This window comes from Miniopterus natalensis, chromosome 1, assembly GCF_054644295.1.
Source record: "Miniopterus natalensis isolate mMinNat1 chromosome 1, mMinNat1.hap1, whole genome shotgun sequence".
Taxonomy (NCBI): Eukaryota; Metazoa; Chordata; class Mammalia; order Chiroptera; family Miniopteridae; genus Miniopterus; species Miniopterus natalensis.
Genome location: NC_142081.1, coordinates 171,461,927 through 171,477,741, shown reverse-complemented (window position 1 = coordinate 171,477,741; position 15,815 = coordinate 171,461,927). Strand labels below are relative to the sequence as shown.

The following is a 15,815-nucleotide window of genomic DNA, read 5'->3' as shown; positions in this document are numbered from 1 at the left end:
GTATAAGTTTTAATATTGGATTTTTTTATCTTAGTCAAATTACTCTAAACCCCTTTTCCCTGGCCTACAGTCCTTTTCTACTCTAATGAGCACACCTGGTGTTTATTTTTTATATATTTGCTCGCCTTTCACAGTGTTTCAACATAGTCTCTGAAACTATTCTTCCTTTATTGTTAAATAATTTCCAGGTTTTAGCTTTCCATGAACTTCAAGGCATTACTAGGTATAGCTTCTTCTCAGAATTTGCTTTAGAACGCTGAGACATCCTCAATTTACAATCCCTTCTGGGAGACTGGGCTTAACAACACTCTAAATCTCCTGATTTTACCTTCGTTCTTTGGGAGATGAGGTACCTGACTAAACAAATCTGGCTTTAAAGTATAACTTGTATTATTTTCAGATGTTATGATTTTTTAAGTGGAACCCCTTTAATTTCGTTTCTGAAAGAATACCGTGGCATGCCCTCAGGTGCTGACAGTAGGCAGTGGTCCTGCTCCCCCTACTTCCCCTCCGCGAGCCCTGAAGCCATGTTTGTTCTTCCCTCTGCCCACGGCTGGCCCACGGCTGGGTGGGCCTAATCAGATTCCTTTTCTCACAGGATTTGGAAGAGGGACAGAGAAAGCCTCCAGCAGCAAGGTGTGGAAGCCGGATTGGAAGTCTTGTCAGCCAAGGTCACCATCTGTGGGCAACTCTGACGAAGCGCACCCCAGACAGCAGAGGAAGCCAGTCCTCAGCCAGCGAGAGGGGTGACGCAGGCGGGCAGAGCAGAGCAGCCAAGAGGCTGCGCCGCCTGAAGGCCTTGCCCCGGCTCCCAGCTCCCATCCTGAGCCTTCACTGCACGTACGCGGGCGCAGAGGGAGTCAGCGCTCCGCTGGTTTTAAATATAGTATATTAACAGAAGATCCGAGGTACAGTGAGGCCAACAGATCAGGAGGCATAAATAAGCTATGAGAATACTGCTGTAACAAAACCAAAAATAAGTGAAATAACAGAAATCAATTGAGCTGCTTTTAAGCTTGTCGGCTCTCGGCTTCTCGGTGATCATTATGCTTGTTTTTAAAAACATTTCCTCTTGTCTTACAGTCTAGTTTAATTCACACACTTATTCTTCGGTAAGGTAATATATGACTGGTCTGGTATCAGTTGTGGTAAATACATGAATCATGCAAACTAAAAGCATGAAGAAGTATTTGCCTTATCTGATGCATTTGTGTTAGGAAATCGTAAAATGAACAGTCTTCTGAAGTACATACATGTGCACATGTGCAAACACACACATGCACACACAAATACGCGACTGGTTTCTGACAGATGACTGCACTGCCTGATTTGGTTATATTTCAGGAAGAGACAGAGCAAGAGAAGATAATAAAGGATCCAGAAATAGATGCAAACTCATAGGCTTTATATAACTGTTTTACTATTTTACCTACACTAATCATTCATTCAATCATTCACTTTTTCAACAAATATTAGTGAATATGTATTAAGTCTCAGGCACTGTTCTAGGTATCCTGATAAAAACTAAGGTTTAAAAAAATCTGTCTTATTTAATCTACAACATAAAGAAATGTAGTATTGTGTCCATTTTATAGATGAAAATCTGAGGCTAGATTAGGTATATTAACTTGCCGAACACATAACTAATAAATGATAACACTGGGATTCAGATCCAGGTCTGTATGTCTTCAAGGCCCATGTACTTTTCAATACACCCTGCTGGCTTTCAACACAGTAGATATTTATAGGAGATTACCTTGAATTTTAAGTAAAAAATATCAAATAGCAATGACTTTCCTCTAAAAGTGCAAAAAGTATGTACAGGAAATGCATACCTTAGAAGGCTGCATGCTTCTTGATATTGTTCTTGTACTCTCTGTGCAAGAATACAGTAGAAATCCTAAAAAAAACACAAAATAATGAATTTCTCTCTCCACACACATACAAAAAATACAGACACATATGAAAGGCTATACACCCACATATATATATGAAACAACCTTGGAAAGTCATTCATTTTATTTTTCCCTGATCAAGTCACATGATATTAATTTTTTTAAAATCCTATACATCGCTGATGTACAAAATCAGATTTTTTTTAAAAATATTTATTTCATGAAATAAATTTCAATGGCAGTAGTATTTTTAAAGCATTCTTATTTTCACTTAAAAACAAACTAAATGCATGATAGTTTCAGGAATCCTTACTTTAAAAAAAAAAAATTTTTAGATTTTTTTCTTAATTTTTAAATTGCATGATTTTTATTATATAAACTGTGGTGATATTACTAAGTGTCCTTCAAACAAGCTATTCAATTTTATAAATTATATTTTTCAGCAAATTGAATAATACTACATAAAAAGATAATGGAGTACAAATGTATAAAGTGATTTTTAAAGGTAATATTCAGTTTGACCATGTCCCCTAACACTAACATAAAGCAAAAAGTGTACAATGAAGGTGAAGAAATGGTAAAAATAAAGTGTCACGTTTTCTGCACACTGGGATGTCTGTATGCCAGTTAAAACCTGAACTCCTACTGAAGGCCAAACCACAAGATACAGAGAAAAAGAAGAGATACAACAAAGAGTAAAAAGGCAGCTTTCTCTCTGTTTCACCTGAAACCGAGGATTTTTTCCCTGTTCCAATCTTGATTATTGGTAGTAGCATTACGCTTCACAGCTGAGTATTGATTTCCAGAAGCATCCTAAGACTTCCAGGGTTTACCTTTGTATCAGCTGGGCTAGGCGAGGCCATTCTGAGTATCAACCAACCTGAAAACTCCGTTAAAACAATGTTTTATTTCTCACTGACACGCATATCCATCCTGGGTCAGCAAAGAGCTTTGCCTGCTCACAGAAGTTACCAGGAACCCACGCTGACAGGGCTCCATCCTGACAAAAACAGAGGCAGGGGAGACAGGACAGAGAGGACCCTGCGCTGGCTCTTCCATCGTCTTCCCAGGAATGCCCCCAAGTCTACTCGGCTGTCACGGGCCAAACAAGCCACATGCCCAAACCTGGTATCAGCAGAGTGGGATGGACAATTCTTCCACAGGGACGGACAGTCTTCCAGGGCCCCACACCTAGGACTACAGTCTACAAAACAGACTCACCTGCATCATCTCACTTCATCCTGTTAACAACTCTTGGTGCAAGATGGTGCGGGTGGGGGTGCGGGTGCGGGTGCGGGTGCGGGTGCGGGTGTGGGCGCATGCACACGCTGCAGAACATCTCAGAACTAACTCATCGGTATTAATGGCTTCTGTTATTCCTGGTCTTCCACATCAGCCAGTCAGACTGGCAGCAAAGGGTGGGACGAGCCACACCAAGGCCCCTTCCAAGCTGCTCTCATGCCCACCAGCTTCGTGCACCCTAGTTCCTGCCTTCAGAGTGCTCCGCATTCCCTCTACTCTTCTAGAGTCCCAGGAATGGAGTGAATGGGGCCAGAGAGGAGATGACCAGCAGGACAGGGCTGTAGTGAGGCCTAAGCCTGGTTATCTGGTCTGGCGACATGGAACTGTGCAAGATGCAGCTGCATCCCATCACAGTGATAGAAATGTCACATAAGGAGAGGCAGGAGCCTGCTCCAGGTGAATCCTGGATGGATAAATGCTAGTAAATAACATGAGCATCCTAGCTGATAAAACTCAGCCAGGGCTCTCAGGGAGGTCAGGACCCTTTGATCTCCAACAGGGGCCCAGGATGGCTTCACAGATATTCCCGACCCAGGTGTCAATGACACTCACTGTTCCTGCCACAATCATGGGTAAATTGTGAGGGTCAGAAGAGTTCAGGTATAAAGCGTTTAGTACAGTGTATGACCTGCCGAAAGCCCTCAGTTAGGTAATTATTGTTTTGTTAATCACAATCAGCAAGGAAGTTGTGCTTCACACTGTGTAGGAGGCCACACTCCCTGGGGCCTGGGACCACCTGGCACTGCTAGAAAGTCCCCACTTGGCTCCACCAGGAAAGTGGTTCTTGTGCGCTCTCCCTAAGCTAGCAGGGTAAGGGAGCAGCATGTCTTTTCCCCCACATCCTAAACCCTCTCCTTTCCTTCTTCTCTCAGAAGCAAGAAGTACAATTCCCAGAATCCCCTCCACTGGTCCCTTTCATCCATGAACCTGGGGCTGAAGTGCCTCCTGGGTGGACCAGACCCAGGCCCACACCTTACACCTGCCTTTCCACCTCTGCAGACCCTGCTCCTCCGGAGTCTCAGAAGACTCCACAGGGTGCCTGGGATGCACGAGGCAAATAAACACCCAACTGCTGACCACTGATACACTGTAATGTGAGTAAAGAAAAACACGTTGAGCTTACAAATGCTTAGAATATAACATCTATTAAATTAAGAAACTCACAAAAACCAAGTCATCTCAACTCCCAATTCTAACGTTCCATTAAACTTGTTTTTCCTTATAGTGTTCTGCCCGCTGCCCCTTATTCCTATCAAGCAAATGCACAGCAAATTAATTTGTTTGTCATCTTTTGGCAGGTTTCACAGTACTAGAGGAAAATAAAAGTGTTTTATTGATTCGATGGTGAATCTGAAATGCTTTCAGATCTATCCTAAAGTCAATGAATGCTCTAATGATCATCAAAAATAAAATAAAGGGCCAAAAAAAAAATGAAGAAAAGGAATAGCTGTCGTGTTACTGGAATACTCTGGAAAGCAAACTTTAGTGCTAAAGCTACCAATAAATTTATAGCATAGTATAATGTAGTGTAAATAGTCCTACAGTGGGAAGGAATGTGTTGTGTACAAGGAACAGAGAGAAGGCCCCATACAGCCAGAGCACCGAGGGTAAGGAGGCAACTGCTGTGAGACGTCAGAGTGGTGAGGTAAATTTGATTACCAGCCCCCATCTCCCTATCTCCCTCTCTCCCTCCCCCTCTCTCTCTCTCTCTCTCTCTCTCTCTCACACACACACACACACACACACGTTTGAGGGAACGGTGAGAAAATGATGAGGGGGCAAGATCATCAGACCAACACAAGTGGGGCGAAGAATTAGGAGAGAGGGAAAGAAGTAAAATAGTCATTTTGGGGAAGAGGGAAACTAATATATTAAGAAAATCAAGTAGAGTTATGGTGTAGTGACCACGAACTTAAAGAGAAGCTAGCTAACATGCTTGAGTGTTGTTTCCCCATATTATTTAGCTGTTCGGGTTCAGGAGGAAGGGAGGGGTCAACAAATTAAAGGTTCAAATGAATTTGAAGGACTGCTGGGATCTGAAGGAATACTGGAAGCATGGAAGATACTGGTCAAGAGATAAATGCTTGAAGTAAAGACCCTGGAGCAGTCCAGTTATTGGCAACAGAAAGGTCAAAGTTGGTGACTGAGGTGGAGAGAACCAATCCAGGATAAAAGACGCCAAGGTGCTGGGTGTAAATCTCCTAGAATGAAGACAGGGACTAGTGATAGGAAGACAGGGAAGTGTTCTGGTCTGCAGTGAGCGAGGAGGAGCTAGGGGTGTAGACAGCAGCGACAGAGAGGGGTGGTAAAGTCCAAAGGCTTGAACTTAAAGGAGCTGGTGCTTAAAGGAAGAAGAGATACGGTCTGAAGCATCCATGGGGTGCTAGGAGGACACTCACCCCAATCTCCAAGGCCTGTGGTACTGGCACTGTGAGAAATAATAAAAGTAAATAAATGAATAAACAAGGAGAGATGGTGTCTGTGGGAAGCACCCCGGTTTCAATTAGGTCACGCCAGCTTGAGAAGTTGAGAGCAGCAGCTGAGGATCTAGGGGACTTTGCTATTACAGACCACAAATTCCAAATGGCATGCAGAAGAGTTTGGGAGGTTAGGGAAGAGTAGAAAGTTGGGTCAGATGAGTGGAGGTAGAGAACGGCAGCAGAAGGCACAATGTGGAAGCTCTGATTGGGGTTGGGGGTAGTGTTCAGCCTTCTGGTGGGATATGGAAAATAATGGGATTAATTCGGATAAGCCATTGGGGAGATTGGGTATCCAGGTCAAGCTGAGCAGTTTGGGGCCACTGAGCAATGGTCCTCTCCTGCCGACCTCAGCAGTGTGGTGGCCTAAGTAGGAAGCCAGGGTATGAGGGCTCCTTCATCGGCCTGTAGACAGCGAGGGGCTAGCCCTGCGGGCACCACAGAGCAGAAAGGAAGAAACAGAAATTCATCACAGTTCTCTTTCTGTTGTACAACAAATAATCATTTACCTGCTTAAGTGGGCAGTGGTTAAAGATGTTAATTAGAAAGTATTGAATCAGTCTGGTTCTTGTTATAAACTATAAAATTGCAAATTCCAAGCATGCTTTTGAAATGAACTTATGCTCTTAACTACATTTGAACATTAATGTCTCAATGAACCCAGGATGAAAACACACAAATTATTTACTTTAGATGAAAATAAGCATAAACAAGGTCCTTCTTAAGGGTTCTTTCTTGCTATAATTAGCATCATCAGAACAGAAAAGTATCAGACTTCATTCTGCTGAAAAATGCACTGTGACATTGGCAGGGATTCAGCTATTTATGACAATCTTGTGACATATTGCTTTGTTTCTAATACTTTATAATTAAAATGAGTACATGGCTAGTTGATAATATTATAATAAATGTAAGTAATATACCATATAAAATACCTGTTTAAAAATGAAGTATATCTACATATGCCAATAATGTATAAGTGGAAAAAAGGTATGTCACATAATATACAGAATGACTATATGCGTGTGTGTATAGAGACAGACAGAGGAAAAGCACACACACAAAGAAGAAAGTTAGATATGATAGATCATTTCTTAGGGGTTACTTCTTGAGAGTAGAAAAGGTGAATGTTTTATTTTTAAGCCTCTGAAGTCTTTATATCTTTTTTACAGTGTTCCACTGAGCACAGAGAAATGAGGGATAAACAAGTAAGGTTCTATTTATCACAGCCAGCAGAGAATCTCAAAGGTCAATTAAAAGGCATTGACATTCCTTGGATGAATCCTGTTTGCCATTTAAGCTTGTCTGAAAACTCACTATTATACTGAATAGTGTACTTATATTTCCTGTTTTTCAAGTAAAACTGTGTTTGCAGCAGGGTGTCCTGTGTCCCAACCAGATTGTGGTTTGCAGAATTGGCAACCTAGTGATCCTTATAGAAATCAATCAGTGTGGTTGTTGATCATCAAAGATCATTGTTTTGACCAAAGCAGCAGCAGCTCTTTCCTGGTGGGAATGCCCAAAAAAGGGGAGAGAAGATGAATGAGATGGGATAGAGTCTGTCCCCTTCACAGTCCAAGGCTCTGGTTTTGAATCATGATGGAGAGAAGGTTTAACCATGAAACTGAAGGGCATGGAGATGGAGCCCACCCCATCCCACCGCAGACACAAAGTGTAGAACTGGCACTGTGCCCAGAGACATCCCCAGAGCAGCAGCAGGAACATGGTGAGGGGGCAAGAACAAAAGAATTTGAGTGGATAAGCTTCTGAGAACAAGCACACACCACCTTGGGGATGCCTGAAATAAGGGGGAACGTGTCCAGGAGGGGACACAGATTTACCGTGATTTGGGCGATAATGTCAACAGAACTGCACTTGCTCTGGGAGAGGTCACGTGCGGCTCACATGGACACTATCAAACAAGGCACCAGGAGCTAGTCAGACTGTCCGAGGGTAAACATCCGTATTTCCTTCCCTGCTAGGGGTCTATTATATATTCCATTCCTATTACATTTCTACATTTTTGGTTTCTTAGAAAAAATATGGTCTATAGGACTACATTTGAATTTAGCTCAGAACTCCTTTAACCGTTGCTGAAGACTCCCAAAATACTTGGTTTCTCTTTCTAAATTCAAATTACTCTGCTAATATTATAAAAATTCACAGACTCTTCAGTTACCTTTGAGTTCTGATCTAATTCTTTATGACCCATCTTCACTTGACATTATGACAAAAACTGTCCTCTGTGAACATTTAATCAAACACTAATCACATAAGGGTTCTTTTTTCAAAGAACAGCCCCATGAACTCGGAATCCTTGAAAATGTATTTGATTTTAAGTTAAATCACTGGCTATTCCTAAATAATAATAGCAAGGATTAAAAAAAAATGGAGACTCCATGTCCTTTGCCACATGTCTCCATTCAGGTACTGGGCTGTGTTTTTAACAAAGCTAAGTCTTTAAGAATGTGTCATAGGCTTTATTGGAAAGGACATACATAATGGAAACTGGAGCCTGGAAAATGGCAAGCTGGCTCAGCCTCTTGGAGCATCATTTGTGAGATCCAGCAGCAAAAGCTAGAAGCTATAAAAGATGCATGCAGGATTTCTTTTTAAGCATTAACACACCACTACTTTAAATGTTGGTTCTGACTGACAAATTCCTCTCTGCAGGTGCTTTTTACCCCTGTAACCTCAGCAAACTGCCAGGGCCTCAGGAGACTAAATAAATTGCTAACTGAAAAATTCATTATAGTATTTGCTCCCATTCCAAGGCATAAAATGTACTCTGTAATTTGCTCTTCTGAACCCCCAGGGACCTGAATCTTCAAGGCCCCATGTGCTAATATGGCGCCATCATTAATAGACCGGATAGAGTTTTTAAAAAACATTATCACACCCAAAAGTCCTAAAATGGAAAGTGAAAATGCCACTAACGGGCACATTAATTCCTTTAAGTAAGCAATGTCAAAAGTGATGACAAAGATGATCTCAACACATTGGATTCCTGGGAAGTGTTCAACTCTATCGTCTCCATTTACCAACACAGGGTGGCAAATGGATGATGTGGTCTGGGGGCATGACATCACAGTTAGAAGCCCGTGAACAAGAGAAATGCAATTCGCCCTGGCTGGTGTGCTCAGTGGTGAGAGCGTTGGCCCAAGCACTGAAGGGTCACGGGTTTGATTCTCAGTCAAGGGCACATACCTGGGTTGCAGGTTCAATCACCAGCCCCAGTTGGGGCACCTGCAGGGGGCAACCAACCAATGTGTTTCACGTTGATGTTTCTCTTTCCCTCCCTCCTTCTCTCTTTCTCTCTCTCCCTCTCCCTCCACTCTCTCTAAAAAAGCAACGGAAAAAATATCTCAGGTGAGGATTAATAAAAAGAAGGAAAAAATGCAATTCAGCGAAGCGATGAAAATAATATAAAAGTATGGAGTTTAGGCATTATTTTGAAAGTATGAAAAACAGCCATCTGGGCAAAGGTCCAGACTTAGTATAGATAAAGCAGGTGGCTGCTTACCCCATCACATTTCAAAGACTCTCCTAAAGAGGGCACGTAAACCCAAGACGGTTATAACTCAAATAGACCCAGTCAAGATGCTGCTGTCCAGAATGGGCCCATGGGGGAAGAACCAGGACTAGCATCCAGCAGGGAAACTGGTCCAGTCACAGAACAAAGCAGATCCCTGAGAAAGTGATAAGAGTGAAAAAATGGTGTCACTAATATTATTTCAAAATAAACCTTTGAGTCTAGGTCATTATTAAGAACAAGATTTTGTTTCTCTGAAAGCTTGGGTCTGAATTCAGTTCAAAGCACTTCTCTAAAATTTAGTCAATAGTCAAATACAGTATAAATAGATTAAATGGATGCAGGAATGGAGAGGCCTAACTAAAGAAAACTCATGGATTATTTAAGGATAATGTTTCTGTTCTAAAGAAATACAACACTTTAAGAAATGCAGCGGTAGACAGGTAGAAGCAAAGAGAACAATCTAATTAGACAGAGGTACAACTAAAGTCCTAGAACGCTAAGAGTTTGGCCAGTAATTATAACCCATTCCAGATGAGATCAGAGATAAGCAAAACCACTTAAAAGAGATGGAACGGCTAAGAGTGAGGTCTGACTGTAACTCAGTCTTGAAAACATTAGCATATATTATGAGAGAATGGTCACTCAGAATAGAAATCAGCTGGAAACATAGCAGCTGGAGGTGGAGATGCAGAAAGGGAAGAGTTGGCAGTAAGTGCGCATCAGTGGCGAGACACAGAATTGGGGGGGGGGGGTGACTGGCTCACTCTAGAGGTGCTCACAACTACGGATTTATCCCAGGCACCCCCTTGGCCTGGATAAAAGATCCCTCGAGACCACTTATATAACTTTATTTCAATTTTATCTTCACTCAGCTTCCCTCTGATTGTGAATTCAGCCTCTCAGGCCACCCTGATAGAGGAAGAATTCATTAAATGATAAACATGAATATTTTAGTGACTGGAAAGGGATATTCACCATCAAAATTAATAAACCAACCTTCAGATTTACACCATTCTCTTGTAAATTAACATGAGTCTGTCCTCTCCTCTTGTCTCAGGAGGCATCTCATGAAGCATTGGTATATAAGCTTCTGGAACCGCAAATCTGACATCAGACCTGGACAACAGGAACTCCACTACCCTGTGCGGCAGCTGGGCTGCCAGTCGGCTACGCCCCCTAAGTGTTTCTACCCCCTGATGTTACAAAAAAAGAAGCATGTAGGAATACGTAATCCACTTACTATCCTGTGAATTTAGCCCTAGGTGATTATCTGAATCAGAAATCAGTTGTATAAATCAATAACCAATATTAAACCCATTAGATTATATAATATATACCATATCTATTTTATCTGTGGTGGGCTCTAATGCAGTGCCTGGGGTATTTTAGAAACTCAAGAAATTATTTTTTTAATAACTACAAATTTAAGAAATGAAGGGAGATAATGGGGTAAAAAGAGGGAACTCAGGTTCATTCCAGAAGATTAGGCTGCTAATGAGATGTGGTGACCTGCTGCATGACTGTTAAGCCAGGCGGGTCCCCTCCTTTTGAGCAGCTAGTCATAAAAGTTTCTGGAGGACAGGGAGGAACCATGGAGCAGATCAGTCACGTAACTGGACTACTCATCGTAGCACAAGGTCGTGAAGATGAAAGCTGCTCCTGCTTTAACATAAACAGAGATTATTTTGAAAACTATCCAGCTCAGGGAAAAAAACCTGACGGTCTACTATATTTGTCCATTATATGGCTCAAGTATACACAGTCCATAGTGCTAAGTTTCAACAAAATGTCTGATGGAGAGAAAATAGAGAACAACAACCCATAAAAAAGATGGATAAATAGTTACCTTTCTGTTGTTAAGGACAATGCAAATTTAAGGGAACAGAATATTCATATTAAATGAGTTGTTCGTACTAAGCAGGTCTGAAATAAAGGCAAGACTGGCAACTATAAGTACACCGTGAATAACTGGGTAAAGCACATCCGAAAATCACTCAAGTACTTGTTGGGGACAAGGTTTTGCAAAATCTGGACCTCGGATGAACAATCGGCAGCACACTGGTAAAGAGGCTTGAAATGTATTCTCAGAAGAACATTTATTTCTCAGTGATTAGACCTCCCTTCTGTAGGACTCCAGATGCAATAAAACTTGGATTGGTTTTGATGTATCAAGTTTCCGAGCAAACAACAAACAAATAAAGTAAGAGAAAATTGTGAAATTGTAACATCCACTGCAACCTTCTTCAACAACCACAGCAAGCACTGCTGATAACCATCAACCGAGTTTAAGCACAGCCTCTAACACACGTGTTTACATGCAAAACGAGGGCTTCAAGTTTCCTGTCGCAGATCAGTCTCCGCCACAGTATTTTTTTTTCCATGCCAGTGCTGAGACCACTCGATGGGCCTGGCTAGAACAGAGTACCCACCAGCTCTAGATGCACCAGCATGAGACTCTTTCCCAAAAAACAGGCCACTTATGGACTTCTGAGGCTTGCTAATGTCCTGAGATAAACTTCCACTGCTCAGGTTTCCCTTTCTGCCAGGAAGCATAGGCATGCCAAGTGCTTACTTCTCAGTACCCAACGCCACCTTTTATCATGGAAAATCTGAAGTATACTAAGTAAACACTCGGGTAAGTAAATGATTCAACCAGATGGTAAGGTCAGAGTATACAAGCCTGTGATTAAGAAGGTGAGTCACACCACAAAGCTGGGAATATGTTCTGGTGGCATATTATAAAATGGGCCACTATATAGTAAATCTTGGCACAACTGGATAAAGAGGCATATTTTATTATTCTGGAGGTCAGGGAGTTTCACAAACATCTCTCCAAGCTTGCCACAGCTATCTTTTGGAACTTTACAGGAGGCCTATATCTTTCATTGCATCACTCCCTGGGAATTACTTAACAGACAGGGAACCATTGTGGCTGAAAGTGGAAGTTTTAGAGTCAGGTACTCTGGGTGTGAGTTCTACTGCTTATTAGTCTTGGGCCCTTGAACAACTTGTTTAAGATCTGTTAGCTTTCTTTCTTCAATCTGTGAAAGAGAAATAAAAATAGTAGCTAATGGAGTTATTGTGAGAATCAAATGATACGGCAAGTAAAATATACAAATCTGTTTGTTTTTTTTCCTTTAAAGGTGTTCAGTAAATGGTAGTGTTTGGTAACTGTGACTCAGATGTGTCAGTTCCTCTAACCTGCAGCCAGCTCCCTGGGGATCCCCAGTTGCTCGTGATCACAGCCATCTCATTTACTTTCCTGTTCTAATGTCCTGGGAGTCTATGGATGGCCAAGGGAGTTGTACAATCAATGCAACTCTGAAGTCAGAGTATGGTGAAGTCACTCTGGCCTAAAGCGAGTGGAACGTGAAGGCTTGGTGTAAGAAATGGAACTTTTAAAGTCAATTAGTTATTTTATTTATATCTAACCCCAATCCCAAATTTTGGTGGGATTTTATTTTTTTAAAAGCACAAAATCAATGGTGGAAATGAACAGTAGAGAGAGTCATAGGGAGGAGAGAGTACAGACAGGGGAAAAGCAAGGCCAGCCATAAACTTCACCTTTGGGCTGGGTATGGGCGAATCTGGCTAAAATTGTCCCGTTACAAAAACAAAGAAGGAAAATGCTCCATCAGTTGCAAAATTCATACCTGTCAATATGTCTTCTAGGCCAGCCGCTGTTCTAAGCATTTCAGATGCATTAACTCAATTGTCACAGCACCTCTATGAACTGGAACTGTTTTCACAGATGGGAAACTGAGGCTCTGAAAAGTTAAATAAGCGACCCAGTGCTCACTGTGGCAGCACTGAAATTTAAACTCTGGTTGCCCAGTTCACAGGTCACGCTCTTAAGGACGAAGCAATGCTATTTTGATAGACAACATGTAACAAATAATAGAAAACCAGCAGTTCAGAGGGAGCATTTCCTAACACTGCGATCTAGGTTCTCCGAAAAGCAAAATAGTTTGACAAAGTATACCAGATTGAGGCATTTCCCAGGTCAGTTAATTTTTTTTTAAATATGATGTACAGCTGACCACCTCTTTTCATTTGTGTGTGCCAAGTAAGAACACTGAAACAACTACTACCAGGGATTGTCAACATCGTTTCAGGAAATACGTGACACATAAGCACCAAAAAACCACAGAAAGAGCACAATCTAAGCATAGAGGGTCTTGTTTTACGATTTTGAATAAACTCAGCTTTGTGAACCATGCACAGTCCTTGTCTCTCTCATTTGCCTCTGACAGGTGAAGAACCGTCAGAGAATATCATGGTGCATGAACTTGCCTCTGAGAACCACTGACAACCTCCCTTTGGAGTCTCTGTGACTTCAGAACAGAGAACCCAAAAGCAGAATTGAGACTCCATCCTTCTCGGGGCTGGATCCCAGGAAGGTCTCAAAATCAAGTCTCTTAAGAACCAGACGATGTGATCACATCAAAACACACAGAAAGTCCGAGTAGGAGGACTCGGTCATGATTTTCACACAGGGTGCACGCAGCACTCATCGACACGACGCATTGCTGCAGGCTGTGGGGCACACGGCAGCCACACGCAGGCTACAGCCTCGGTCTGAAACAAAACCGAACACCACAGGTGTCTGCTGTGGGGGTTTTTTTAATCCTCACCTGAGGACATTTTTTCTACTGCTTTTTCAGAGAGAGTAGAAAGGAGAGAGAAAGAAACATCAGTGTGAGAGACACATCAATTGGTTGCCTCCCGAACGCACCCCAACCAGGGCCGGGGATCGAGCCTGCAACCGAGGCACATGCCCTTGGTCGGAATCGAACCCAGGCCCCTTCAGTCCTCGGGCCGGTGCTCTAACCATTGACCCAAACTGGCCGGCGCTGATACCACATGTTTTAAAAGAACATAATACACTTAAAGAAAATATAAGATTAACACCAGGAATGTTATTAGATTTTCCCGATGCTAATGCACTGGCAGCATTTTCCTATTTTGTTTGGTAAAGAATTTGAGTTGCTTCTAAATTTATGCTGAAACCCACTGGCTGCTTTCCGAGGCCAAAGCCAGCAGCTCCACTTGTTCAGGGAGTTGTATTTACAATACCTACTGTTCCTACGTGTCCATTAGAATGCAATTATCCTGCTGGGGGCAAAATAAAGGTCACTGGGTTAATGGAGCTCACCTTTCTTTTTTAGCCCATAAATAATAAATCAAATATAATATTTAAAAAGAAAGCCACATCCTGCATATTATTGTATTTCTGGTGCTTTTTTCACAGGACATTTGAGTACATGGCACTTACTATGGCCATAATCATCGCAGTCCATCAAGTTCCTTACAGCACTGGCTCAGTCAAGAAGTACACAGCACACGTCCATTAAATTGATAGTCGTCAATACTCAAACGTTCAAGAAACTTCCTATGACGTTTTCAAAGTAGACTGTGGTATATTCTACTCTGACTTTAAGGAGCGAATCACAAAATTATTTATCCTAGCAAATATACAGAAAATCTCATGAGCGTTATCGAAGTGTTGACAATAGTATGCATTTTAAAAATTCTAAACAAATACGTACAGGTTCAAGCGCATTCCACTGCTTCCAGAATGGCTTAGCAACAGTACTTACAAGGAGACAGCAGACAGCCTTTATGACCATGCCAATGATAATAAGTATTTCTAGGCAAGATTCTGCTGCCACTAGTTTCCCTAATGAGAAAACGAAGACTTTCCTGCCAGCTAAATAGCTGAACAGGGCTCTCAGCCCAAAAGAGCCTAATCGATGTTTTCACTTCAGGCTTCCCCAAGGGAACAACTAAGCAATCGCTCCAGGACCTGGCACATCAAGATTTATAAGGCAGAATAGGAACACATGGCCTAAATAGCTTCAGAAAGCATTCATATAGAGCAATAAAAAAAACCTTAGAGCAGCTGCTGCTATATCACCATCGCCCTGAAAATAAGGCTATGTATCTCATGAGATTTATCTAAGAAATATTTTAAAAATAAAAGGGGGCTTATAGTACACCTCTGAGCCTGCTATAAGAACTGGAACTGTTAAACATTTGTAAATCACTCCCCCAAAATAATGAAAATGAAAATCTCCTCTTTCCGCTTGATGCAGGCTTGTGTGACAAAATACACAGCAACTGGCAAACAACAGAGCCACACACGGCGTCTGCCTCCTCTTCAGGAATTTCAGCAGCAGCCGGCGCTTCCCTGGGAGCAGGCATTTTAACTGAATTTTAAACCTAACAATGAACCAGAAAACTGTTTTCCTAAACAACACAGCAATAATACTCACAATTTTTTTCAAAAGTTTATTTGAAGGGCATGTATCTGTCATCAACAGCATGTCATTATTTGTTTTTATTATAATTAATAGCAATGAAACTAATAACTACCATTTACTGAGTCTTGTTTTATGGGTTACCTAACTTAATCCTTGAAAAAAAATCCAATGGCCTGTGAAGGGTGGCAGAATATACCACTCCAAAATATGCCACTTTGGCATAAGGACTATTTTGAGCTAAAGGCACCTAAAAAGCAGTACATGCAAGGAGAGCATTTTAATCTCCCCTTTTCTTCCTGAAAACAGATTAAAAACGCCCACATGAAAGATGCCCTCCCTGCAC

The 15,815-nt window shown here is 41.8% G+C and overlaps 1 protein-coding gene across 2 annotated transcripts in view; it reads right to left on the bottom strand.

Moving 5' to 3' along the window:
• Window positions 1-15,815, bottom strand: part of LOC107532856 (cyclic nucleotide-binding domain-containing protein 2-like) — a 57,865-nt gene that overhangs the window by 26,223 nt on the left and 15,827 nt on the right. For both annotated transcript variants that reach the window (XM_016207376.2, XM_016207380.2), the window contains exon 6: window positions 1,836-1,900. In XM_016207376.2, the coding sequence (XP_016062862.2) occupies window positions 1,836-1,900 (65 nt within the window). The remainder of the gene's footprint in view (window positions 1-1,835; window positions 1,901-15,815) is intronic.